The 11,924-nt window shown below is 44.4% G+C and overlaps 1 protein-coding gene across 2 annotated transcripts in view; it reads left to right on the top strand.

Annotated features, from left to right (window-relative positions):
- LOC105063080 (carboxypeptidase A5) overlaps positions 1-11,924 on the top strand; it is a 62,116-nt gene continuing 50,192 nt past the window's right edge. The window contains exons 1-6 of one of the 2 annotated variants that reach the window (XM_074367058.1): positions 1-645; positions 5,205-5,286; positions 5,726-5,860; positions 6,961-7,059; positions 9,764-9,865; positions 11,131-11,235. In XM_074367058.1, coding sequence (XP_074223159.1) covers positions 578-645; positions 5,205-5,286; positions 5,726-5,860; positions 6,961-7,059; positions 9,764-9,865; positions 11,131-11,235 — 591 coding nt within the window. In that variant the 5' untranslated portion in view covers positions 1-577. The remainder of the gene's footprint in view (positions 646-5,204; positions 5,287-5,725; positions 5,861-6,960; positions 7,060-9,763; positions 9,866-11,130; positions 11,236-11,924) is intronic. The other variant, XM_010947534.3, reaches the window with a different exon arrangement.

Genomic DNA, 11,924 nt, shown 5'->3' with positions numbered 1-11,924 from the left:
TTTCTCTCCCTCTCTCTCTTTCTTTCTTTCTCTCCCTCTCTCTCTTTCTTCCTCTCTCTTTTCCTTCCTTTCTCTCTTTCTTCCTCTCTCTCTTCCTTCCTCTCTCCCTTCCTCTCTCTCTTTCTTTCTTTCTTCCTTCCTTTCTTCCTTTCTTCCTTTCTTCCTTTCCTTTCTTTTTCTTTTCTTTCTCTTTCCTCTCTCTCTCTCTAGAAGTAACTTCATCTTAGATTTACAGTCTGGCCTCCCTAGCTGTATAAATTCTATCCAGCACTATGGGACTTTACTATTTACTCAAAAAAAAAAAAAACTGTTTAAATACCAAGTACAGAGCAATATGGCACCCTTAGCACAGACTTTTCCAGCTTGAGGAGCAAATTTCTGACCATGTAAATCAAGAGGCATGGCCTTTATCACCCAAAAGGAATGGAAGAGGCATTGGTAGGGGCCCACCTGATGTACTGTCAGAGTTGCAAGGGTGCTTGGGAATCACATTAACATTTTTGAGGACATGAGTCTGCCTCGGGCTTCTTATAAATACAGCTTGACTCAGCCACTGTGTGACTGAAACCCTTGGGACATGAAGTGGATACTGTTCTTTGGGGCCCTTATTGGGTCTGGCATCTGTGGCCGAGAAAAGTGTTTTGGGTAAGTTCTTTTTGGACTTGGTATTATTTTTACTTGGTTAGTTCAGAGAGATGGGAACAAAATGGATTTGGAAATGAATGGCTGATTATACCTCAAGCAGAATGGCATTAGGATAGAAGACCTCGTCTCCTGTCCCAGCTCTGCCTCTTTGTCATCTTGGACCAGTTCTCTCTCAGGCTCAGTTTTATCTGAGATATCAGGACTAAGTAGTCTCCACAGTCCCTCCCCAGCTCCCTAATCTCCTGCCAATTCTTTTCCTTCCTCGTTCTTATTTGTAAGGTCAGTTCGAGACATCTCCTGCTTTCTTACTCCTATATTATGAATTACTAAGAATTACCAGAAATTGTTTCTAATTTCTGCCACACTTAAGGGAAAGCCTGGGTCATAGGCTATTTGGCTTTACCTCTCTGTTAATGGTGAAGGTTTAGTGGAGCGGAGCTTCTTGTCAGCATCTGGCACATGGAGATTTGATAGTCTTTTCTAGCCACGGCTATGAAAATTGACATGCATGGATACACCTATACACATGCTTCACACAGAATGCTTTGGGGTTTGCAAAGGAGAGGACATTTGGAGGTGGGAGAGCTGAAAGTATGCCATGCTACTCTGCTAAAAGGTTGAATTCTAGTAACTCATTACTGCATAATGCTTTGCCATTTGCAAAGAGCTTTTATGTACATTATCTTTTGGATCACACAACAACTCTGCCAGGCAGGGGTGTTATTTTCCTCAATTTAAACATGAAAAAACTCAGCCTTAGAAAGGCTAAGGAATCTGCCCAAGGCCACTTAGCTGATAAGCAGGGGAATTGAAGCTCTAATGTAAAACCCATACACTTTTGCTGTAAAACATGTTAATCTCCAGGTAGAGTCCTATATCTCATTGATCTATCTATATCTGTTAGTTTACTCTCCATTATACTATCTGGCTAAAGGGACTTTGGGATTGTTTATTGAGATAATTACTTATATGTGATTGAGTAATTTTTATGGTGATGACTTCTGTTCACACCTGGTCTCTGCTGCCAAATATCTCAGAGGACTTAGGCATAGCAGGTGGTCAGGGAAGGAGAATTTTCCACAGGCAACTTAGCAGTAGTTGTGTAATAACTACACTTGCTGCTGTGTGGGCTGATGCATGGAGCTGTCCGGTTCCCACTGTGGCTATTTACGTGGCTGAAAAATCTTTATTTCTCAAGATATAGACTTCTCTTATAATGTGGCTGACACCTGGGTTGAGACAGCTGGGCTGGACTCTGGAGTGCTCACCGTAGGAGCTTGCACAGAAAGCGCTATATACCTGACCTAATTATAGATGGTTTTAACCAATTGTGTCATCCCTACCCCCACACCTGTTCTCACCTCATAATAGGGAGCCCAGCAAAGGTGGTGGAATTCCTCCCGAGGTCCATAGTCATGTCCTTGACACCCAGCTTGGTGAACATTTACAGCAAGGGGAAGCTGGCCTTTGAGCATTCAAGTGGTTGGGAAGCCAGGATGCAGGTCGGCCTGGAGAGTGGGTACAGTGCTGACTGAGATGATGATGGTGGTTTCTCCTCCCCACCCCCATTCCTACTCACCTACCTCCCCAGCCTCTCTCACTAGGCTGATGTCATCTGTCCCAGTCTTTACTCATCTTAAGGATGGGATGGTGGCCAGGATGCCTAAAGGTGCAGGGCAAGCAGAGAACAAGAAGTAGTTGCAGAACTGGTTGTAGCATCAGCAGCAACCAGTAGGCATTTAAGAGTTCTGTGACATCATCTTTTGTGGTACTTCTAAACCTGGCTGGGATGCAGGTGAGAAAGGTACAAAGAACAGGCACTTGGATGCCCGCATGGCAAAAGGGGGTGGGATAGGAGCTCAGCAACAAGATGACTATTGACTGTCTAGAACATGGGATGAACGTGAGAGTGAGTGAGAGCAGATCACCAGCCATTGTGTTGGGAAGCAGCTGGCCAGCCCTGGGTATTGGAGAGGACCAGAGTTAAGAAGAGCTGTAGGAACACCTACTTGTGTGGACTAGGAGGGGTGACATGGAAACCTACAAACCCTAGCATATCCTTCTTCCCAGGCCAATCTTCCATCTTCAGAAAGAGCTTAAATGAAGGTCTTTGAATGGATTTCCATATGGTAGAGATAGGTTGTGTTCAGTCACTCACTCTTTGGAGGGCATTTTCCAAATAGAGACAAGGACAATGAGGGCAAGAGAAAGGCTGCCCTTCTCCCTGCACCTGTGTATGTTCTCTCTTCTAGGTATTGATGGACTTACACTCATGAGAATAATGTTAGATCCCCCTCCTCCCACCCCCCAACTACTTTTAGCTTTATCTGAAAACTGACTCTAACTTTGCCAACTCTGGTTGGAGAAAACCTCATGGGTGATGAAAGTTGGTCCTAAAGCCTGGGTGGGAGATTGGCTAGGCAGGTAAGGAAAAGGGCTGGACATCCAGGTAGTGGGAACAGCATGTGCAAAGGCAAAGAAGGGCAAAGTCCATGGTGAATTTTGGGTTTGAGGCTGGAACCAAGAGTGTATAGGAGGGAGAGGTGAAGGAGAGACAGATGGGGTAAGACTCCATTCTGCAGCAGCCCTTCCACCTTACCTCTCTGCACACTACAGATGTGTCTTTATCCTTTGGAGCTGGGCTAAATTAGGGCATAATGAAATGGGCTGTGGGTTTAATCATTGTCAGGGCCAGTTAGACTCACTGTGTTCTGTTGTCATGGACTGTACCCAGGAGTATGAAAGTTCTGTTGTGAAGTTACCACTTTGGGAGAATTAAAACACATTCTGTGGGTGAATGTGTAATGTGGTTTTCATACTCTTAAGAGCTCCTTATTCTTATGTTCCTCTTTGTTTCTCTTCCTGTTCCTGCTACCTCCTCTTTTCCTTTGTGATTACTCTAGTCAGTGCTGTATTTTACAGATACCTCATTTTTCAACAGAAATGTCAGTGCACAGGCACTTTCTAAAACACTCATTTTTAAAAATATACCCCTTTTTCTGGAGTATTGAGGGCAGGTTGTGACAGAGCTTGAGTCCTCCTAGTGGGTCCTGGTAGTCAGCCAAGGGGAAGGATTTCCCTTCTGTTCTAAACCAGTTCCTTTTTTGTAAGGCTGCTTGCCTGTATCAGGGAAATTGTGGTTTGACTCCCTGTCTCCCTACTGTCCAACTCTTAGCAAACCTGTTGGATCTAGACTGAGACCTGCCCAGCCAGTGACTTCTCCCCTGTGGCCTCAGCAGCTCCCATGGAATGCAGTTAGATGCTCACCTCCTAGGACCCTCGGAGACCAGATTAGTTGGAAGAAAGTGAAGCTTTGGTACTGGCATTTCCTCCAGACCTGCCACCTGTAACAGAAGCAGCTCTAGAGTGGACCTTGCCTCCTTGGGGCTGGGCTAAACCCCTTGAGATCCTTTGAAGCTCCCAGAACAAAGTTAAACCCCGAGAGTCCAGATTGAGCTGGTTTTCTGATGAGGAGATGCTGATCTGCCATGTGAGGCTGCACGTTTAGCTCCCTGTGACAGAACCATTTTCTCCGTCAACAGGTCCTTCAGCCCACAGCCCTCTCCAGCAGCTCTTCCCGCATTCATTTGTGTCAAAGGGATGACGCATGTGACAGCGTCGAGTGCGGATTCATTTGGGCCGTCACCTAGCAACGGCCTAATGGCTCCCCTGGCTTTCTGAGCCGGCTGAGAGCACAAAGGCAGCTTTTCAGGCTCGGCCTTCTCCCACCCACACACAGGACGTTGGGGGCCTCTACCCCTGCTGCTGCTGCTGCAGGAGTTAAATGGTGTATAGGAAACAAGTGCAGGAGGAACAGTACAGGGGGGCTCGGGACTGGCCGGCTCCCTTCTAGGCCCTATCAGGTCCCCCTTGAGGGGATGAATCCCAAGTTCAGCCCCAGCACCATGCATTGGTATAAGGTTCTGGAACTGGAAGTGGAAGGGGTTGAGAGAACACCCAGCCTCTCCCCTCTTTGCCAAGAGGAAAAATGGCTAACCCTCCAAGGATGGAAGGTCTGTTCTCTTTTCTAGCTCTTTCCAGCATGGACATTCAGCCAGAGTTTCAGTCCTAGACCCTGACAGTGAAGAAGTGCTTCTTTATGCCTTGAGTTAGCTTTGCGTGTAACTCAGGAACATTCCTTTCTGCAAAATATATATGTTTTTCATTATAAAGTAATATGACCACATTACAGAAAACAGATACAAAGGGAAAAAAGTAAGTCATCCATAATCCCATGACCCGAACATAAGCACTGTCAGCATTTGCTGTATTTCCGTTGTCTGTTTTTCTTCCAATGCATCTGCTTTTTCCATACTTGCAATCATGGCATACATACAATTTTGTGTCCTGCTCTTTCACTTAATATTTCCCTTAAAGTTATACCATAAGCACTTTTTCATATTTGCCACGTAGTCTTATTTTTAATGGCTATACATTATAACCAAAGACTAGACCATTTCCTCTTATTTGGCCCAGTTATGTCTGGGATAGTAGGCCTGGGGTTTATTTGCCAGCTGAAAGCTCACCATTATCTTTTGCTGTTTTTTTTTTTCCTCCAGGGACCAAGTTTTCAGGATTAACGTCAGAAATGGAGATGAGATCAGCAAAATAAGTCAGCTAGTGAATTCAGACAACTTCAAGGTACCTAGTTCTCCTTAGTCCTCTTGGGTATCAATTAACTTTGGTGAGAGAAGACTCTTGCAGAACTGGCATTGTTATTCCTGAAGAGTTTCTGTGTATGATTCTGTATTAGTCAACATGCCTTTACACTGCTGAGAGGGTTGGTCCTGGAGAGTGCTGTAGATCCTGGCAGTGCTGCGAGGGAGATGGGAGGCCTCAGCAGTGGGCACCATCTTTCCATCTTTCTATCCATTGACTGTTACTTTTTGGGTTTGGCCAAGTGTTGCCTGCTGGGCAGGCCTGACCAGATATTATTGTGAAGTGGCTGAAGTTTGTCCTTGGGCAGAAACCAGCCCCTCAGGGATCACCCAGGCTTTTTTCAGTTGTCCTAGAAGAATGAATTCATTGTGCCTTTTACCTGAACTGTCCTTTAACCTGGTTTTATTTCTCTTCTCTTCAGCTCAGCTTCTGGAAATCTCCCTCTACTTTTGGTCATCCTGTGGATATCCTCGTCCCTTCTGTCAGTCTTCAGCCAGTCAGAGCCTTCCTGAAGTCCCAGCTCTTAGAGTACTCAGTGACTATTGAAGACCTGCAGGTGGGTAGGCCCAGGTTCCTCACTGGTCTTGCATGGGACCAAGCAGCCAGAGTGGACCTTAGATGTTTTCAAGTTTTGGTCTTACCCTTCTCCATTTAACAGATGAAGACATGGAGGTATATGGAGGTAAAGTGTAGCAGTTTGTTCGAGGAACATGTTGTACTAGAAAGTGCATATGTAGGTTGATCCAGACAGATCTGGATCCAAATCCTGATTTTGCTAACTGCTAGCTGTGTGACTTTGGATCATCTTTTAACCTCTTGAGACTCTCTTTCTTCATCAGTAAAATGGTAATAGTTGTTTTTACTTCATATGATTTATTGAGAAGATTAAGTGATTAAATTTACATAAAATATCTAGCAGTGCCTGGTATGTTATAGGTACCCCACAAGTATCTCTCTCTCTTTTCTTATTTGAAGTCAGGAGGGGATAAGAGAACGTGTGGTGGTTGGAAGCGGGTGGGGTGCCAGTGGGGAGGTACTGAAGACCAATCATAAAAAGCATCCTTGGAGAAAGGGGGAATGTCACCAACAGCTCCCAGCAGAGGGAACATCATTTCCCATGCCAGACTCCAGCCTCAAAACCTATATCTGAACAGCAGGACAGTGTCTGGCTCATGTTCTCTCCTTCACCGAGGTGGGTTATGGACTAATTGGTGATTTGGCCTGGGAGTTTCCTGATGGCGTGAGCAGCTGTGAGCTTATTAATCATCCTCACATGTCACAGACATCTGCCAGGAACCTTCAAAGTATGAGTGGTTATAAGAATTTCTTTGTTTCTGAATGGTTTCCCAAGCTGTGTATTTCAGAGGCACTGGATACCAGATGCAGACTGATGTCTAGAGAATTTGTAGTAAAAGAATAACCAAATAGCACATATGTTGCTTCCAGTGAGTAAGTGGGTCTTGAATGGGGTGATGTACATTGGGCTCTAAGAAGAAAGATTTTATAGATTTGTGGAAGAAATCTGACCCCCTTTTATACCTTGACATTTGTGCTTCTTGATATGTGTGCCAAGGGTGCTGCCATCTTGGCCAGCCCATGTCCCAAAATGTGGTGGGAATAGCAGATCACTTCATAATGTTGCCGTGTTTGTTTTAGGCCCTTTTAGATAATGAAGAGAAAGAAAGGCAACACAATGAAGGTCAAGAACGGAGCAGTAATAACTTCAACTATGGGGCCTACCATTCTCTGGAAGCTGTAAGTATTATAGAGCAGGTTAAGATCAAAGTCATTGGCCTCTTGGGTTTTGTAACCCCTATCCTTACTTCCAGGAGGTGTTAGTCCTTAGCATAGTACCCCTACAGTGAGGGGCTAAAATGTGTATACTTCAGTTCTTTTCTAATTCTTGGGTTGTTTATCTCCCACCAGCACTTAAGAGCATAGTGAAACACAAACCGAACATTTTCTCCCACGTGCATCCCTCTTTTCTTAAGCAACCCCTCAAAGAAAACCATGAAATAATTATAATCATTTACAGTCCTTGTAATTCAACCTTCTTGTACCCCACCATAATCCCTGTATTTTATTAACCCAGATTAAAATGTTACTTATTTCAGGCAACTAGTCAAGTTTAACCAAATATTTCCACTCATTTATCATTACTACTTATATACTTATTCCATAATGCATTTTGGTGCTGTGTTTAGTTAGAAATCACTTACATAGATGACTGACTTTCAAGGTAAGCCAACCCTTCAAATGAAAAACTTGGAGCAGAATAATTTAATATGGAATTGGAATTTGAGGCACCTGGAATGGAACTGCATCACGTACTACATGGTCTTATATCCCTCAATGTCTTCATCCTTAGTCTGGAAACTCTACTAGCTCAGGAACACACCCCAAATCTAAATTGGTATTCTCCTTCCTATAGCTGACTACATGCTCTTCTTTATATTCAAAGATAGAGTTCCTGGCATACTTTTCATGAGGCATATACTTTGAATTATTTTTCTTCTAGATGAGGGATTTTTTCAGAGCTTGACCAGCTATTTCCACTTATTTCCCAGGATTGTCAGTAACTTTGTTTATTGTGTACACTTCCAACCGCATTGCCCCTTGATCCCGCTTGTGACCGATGACATACATCTGCAAACCAGCTGGATGAAGTTAGGAGTTCAGTCCAGGGCCATGGACGAAAGCAGAGCTCAGGGCCCACACAGGGATCGACCCATGACATTAGCCTCATTATCATTGGGGTGCTCCCTAGCTGAGGCAACTAGTTGCAAATGTCACCCAACACTCTGGAAACTCCATCCCCTCCCCTGCCTGCTGTGGGAGTCTCACTTTCTCATCCACTCACTTTTGTTCTCTGGCTTTAGGTGCCATTGTCGTTTGGCTTATGGCCATTTTTCATTCCCTGCCTTTTGCTGTGGATTGGTGCACCATCTCCCTCCTGACTTGATCATACTCAGTTCTTTCTAAAAACAGCTTTTAAGAGCTCATCTCATACAACCACTTAGGCCTTCTTAGACCTCTAGAGGGAATTTCATGTTTGTTTCTGCCAGGGTTTCTGGTTTCAGATCCTTTGTGTGTGTTGTTGTGGTTGCCATTATTTTTGTTAGTTTCGTGGGTGAGATTCCCCCTGATGTTGGCAGTGTAAATTTGGACCCCCGTCTGGACACAGCTTGGTGTTTTAAATTTTCTTGGGTGACTCTCTTTCCTCTCTTGGTTCAGGGCGAGCATCTGGCTTTTGCTCGACTTTCTAGGTACAGTGGGTAGTTTCCAGGCTCTTTTCATGGCCAGAATGACCAGTGCCCAGCTCTCAGTTTCTAGCTCCTGGCCCTACTACACTGGATCCAAAGCCCTCTACTCCAGTTCCTGGTTGCTGTAAACCCTCAGCACCTAAGACAGATATCTGGTGCTGGGACTTCATCTTCTGCCCTTGCCTCTGCTAGCTGGTTCCCTCTTCATTTCTGGCACTCACAGTTTTTCCTTTTTTGGCTTTTAAATTTGGCTAGGAATCATTTTCATTGTGTTTTATCTGGCTTGCCTATATATTTGGGAGTTAGTTTTTGCTTCTACTTAATCTGCCATGTTGGCTGCAAGTCTGATGAACCCTTTAAGCTTGATTTTAATCTATATTGATTGTACATTTTCCTTCTCTGTAAAGCTCCTTCTTTCAATTTTAAGCTCTAAATATAAATTTGTTTATTTCTTTTTTTTTTTTGACCTTCAACTAAGTTGAACAACTAAGATGGATGAACTCTATTTAAATCTTTTTTTTTTTCACTGAAAGCAAATGGAAGCATTCATAGTCATGATTTATACAGCTCTTCACTTGCTCTCTCAAAGCCTTTAGAGGGATCATCTCCAAAGTGGGGTACCCTTATGGCAGGATGTAAGCAAGATAGTCCACTGGGATGGAGGAAGAAACTATTGCAACATCTATTTATATTTATACATATATTTGTATTTATTATTAATGTAACCATTTTTGTTTCTATTTTTTATTTTATAATGTACATAATATAATTGTGTGGTATTATATATATTCATAGTGTATGCTGATTTTTTTTTTTTTTTTTTACTGATGGAGAAAGTGATCAAAAAAGATCACTGGAGAGCAATGCTTTCAAGAACCTTGGCTAAATGGGCCCTTGCTGATTATCCAGCCTGTGGTGCAAAGGGCCACATTGTTGGAGCACTATCTGTACAAGTCTCTCTACTCTAGTTTAATGGACTATAATTTTGTGGACAAAATGTGTTTTTATCTAGAAAACTGTAATGGATTCTTTAGGCAGTTCCTTAAAAATAAGCATTCCATTCTGATAATATTGTCAACCTCAAGGTTAGAGGACTGGAAGAAATCATGAAAATCAATAAGACAAAGTTCACAGATACCCACCCAGAGCTGAGCAAATTTTTAAAACGCTCCTGTGTTTACTTTTTCACGCTTCAGATTTACCATGAGATGGACAGCATTGCCCAAGATTTTTCTGGCTTGGTGAGCAGGGTGAAAATTGGGCATTCATTTGAAAACCGGTCGATGTATATACTGAAGGTGAGACCCCCATGCAATTTGAAGGGACTGACTGGTCTCAGGCTCCTGGCTCCTGTGTCCAGGACTCAGCTCTCACACCTCTGAAAGAAGCAGCTTTTTAGGACCTCTTTGACTTAGGGGAGGAGTGTGGTGGGGAGGTGTCTACCCGGGTTCGAGTGTGGTCTAACAGAGGGTCCCCTGCTTCTGCTGATTTGTGGGGAGTTAGAAGGAGCACATCCCATTCCAAGTTTTGACTGAAAGGCAGGATCAAGAAGAGGGGAGAGGCAGTTAGTGTTCCAGAAAGCTCTCAAGTGGCTGTAGTCTTTTGCCTCCATTCCCATCTTCTGTTAATAGTAAGACAAATTGGAATGGGCAAATTCTATTCTGCATTTTAGGGGTACTTATTGGAAAAGCAATCTAGGAAGCTAATTTTAAGGTTGATGTAATTTTAAGCCCGGTCTATGATCCTTGGCTGCACAAAGCCTAATTTCCAGATATTTCTAACAGATTTCAGGTCTGTATTGGCAAAAGAGGTAGAGAATTTATGGCAGTGACATAAATTACATAAATAATCCAGCCAAATGAATAAAAAGGAATTTGGAGATACGAACCATGGAACAACTGATGGTGCCTAGAATTTGTCAAACCCTTAGCTCCACACAAGCCCTGAAGAACACAGTTTTATACCAATGGTAAAATTACCAGTGGGAGAAGATGTTCCATTGAGCTGGTTGCTGTATAGTAATCTACATAAATTTAGATTATTTACCAGCTGATGGAGACCCTGGCTTCATTAACACGAAGCTCTGACCCAAGGAGCCCCCACACTGAATGGCAGCGGCCAGAATTCATTCCGTGCTGTTTACAAAGAGCTATAGTGAACCCCTCTCTTCCTCACTTTAAAATGGATTTCATTTATTGCATCAGCTAGAACGGGCTGGTTCATGCACTTTTGTCTCTCTGTTGGGATACCATTTGAGGTCTTTCAAGAGACATAATATTATCTCTAATCACACTGGCATTATAATTCACAATAGCAATTGTTTCCCCTTCCCATTTGCTTCTAACCCTGGAGCGGCTCAAGCTACCCAGAGCTGTGGCTGGGCCCACCAGCCAACCAATTAAGCTTGGAGAAGCCTGGTAAATAGATGGTGCCCTCAGGAACATTTAGTCTCTGAATGATCTTCAATGGATTAAATGAATAGGAACGAGCTGGGCAGAGGAGAGGTGAGCGGAGATGCTGGTGGGCAGGAGGGTCATTTTCTGGCCTCTTTTTCCTTCCACAGTTCAGTACTGGGAGAGGCAGTCAGCGGCCGGCCATTTGGCTGAACGCAGGCATCCATTCCCGGGAGTGGATCTCACAGGCCACGGCAATCTGGACTGCGAGAAAGGTTATGTCTCCTGGTATTAACTGAGAATTCTGGTGGGCCCGGGGTTTCCTCTGCAGTGTCCCATGTGGCTGGGCTCACGGGATGAGGTGGGAGAGTACTCTGCATAGACACAGTAGGCTGGGGGTCTTTTCTGATCAGAGAAACTGTGGCCAAATGCTAAAGTGCGTTCATGGCAGCAGGCAAGCTCATGAACTACAGAGGTGGCCCTGAGACACTGACCCATAGTCAGCCCTGCAGGAAGGAAACAGTCTTTCAGCATCAAAGCCCAGATAAGCTTTGCCTTCAGTCCCTTCCAGGTCCCTCAGGCCCTCGGGGACCTCATGCTAGCTCCATGTCCCTCTGGAAAATCTTCTTTAAGCCAGTGCTGGGGGAGGAGGGGTGGTGCAAGTGGAGGATCCTACCCCTAGAATGGGGGCTCAGGTTCCTAATAACTGTTATGATGTATGGCTCTCCCCTCCCCTGTTCCCATTCCCTGGAAGGAATGAATAAACCAGGCAGCCCAGGACTCACTGAAGTTGGTGTTACCAGGCAGCCATGTTCCCCTAGGTTTTGAAGTGCTCTGGGGGCTGTGCAGAGAGCTGCACCTATGAGGGTGGTAGGGAGGCTGTAGAGGGTGGACATTGTTCTAGGAGGTGGGCATCTGGGGAGGACACACAGGCTTAGATCTGGCAACACATCCTGCAGTGGCA

Source organism: Camelus bactrianus, chromosome 7 (assembly GCF_048773025.1).
Source record: "Camelus bactrianus isolate YW-2024 breed Bactrian camel chromosome 7, ASM4877302v1, whole genome shotgun sequence".
In the NCBI taxonomy this organism is placed as follows: domain Eukaryota; kingdom Metazoa; phylum Chordata; class Mammalia; order Artiodactyla; family Camelidae; genus Camelus; species Camelus bactrianus.
The sequence above is the reverse complement of the archived record's forward strand: the minus strand, read 5'-3'. Positions and strand labels throughout refer to the sequence as shown.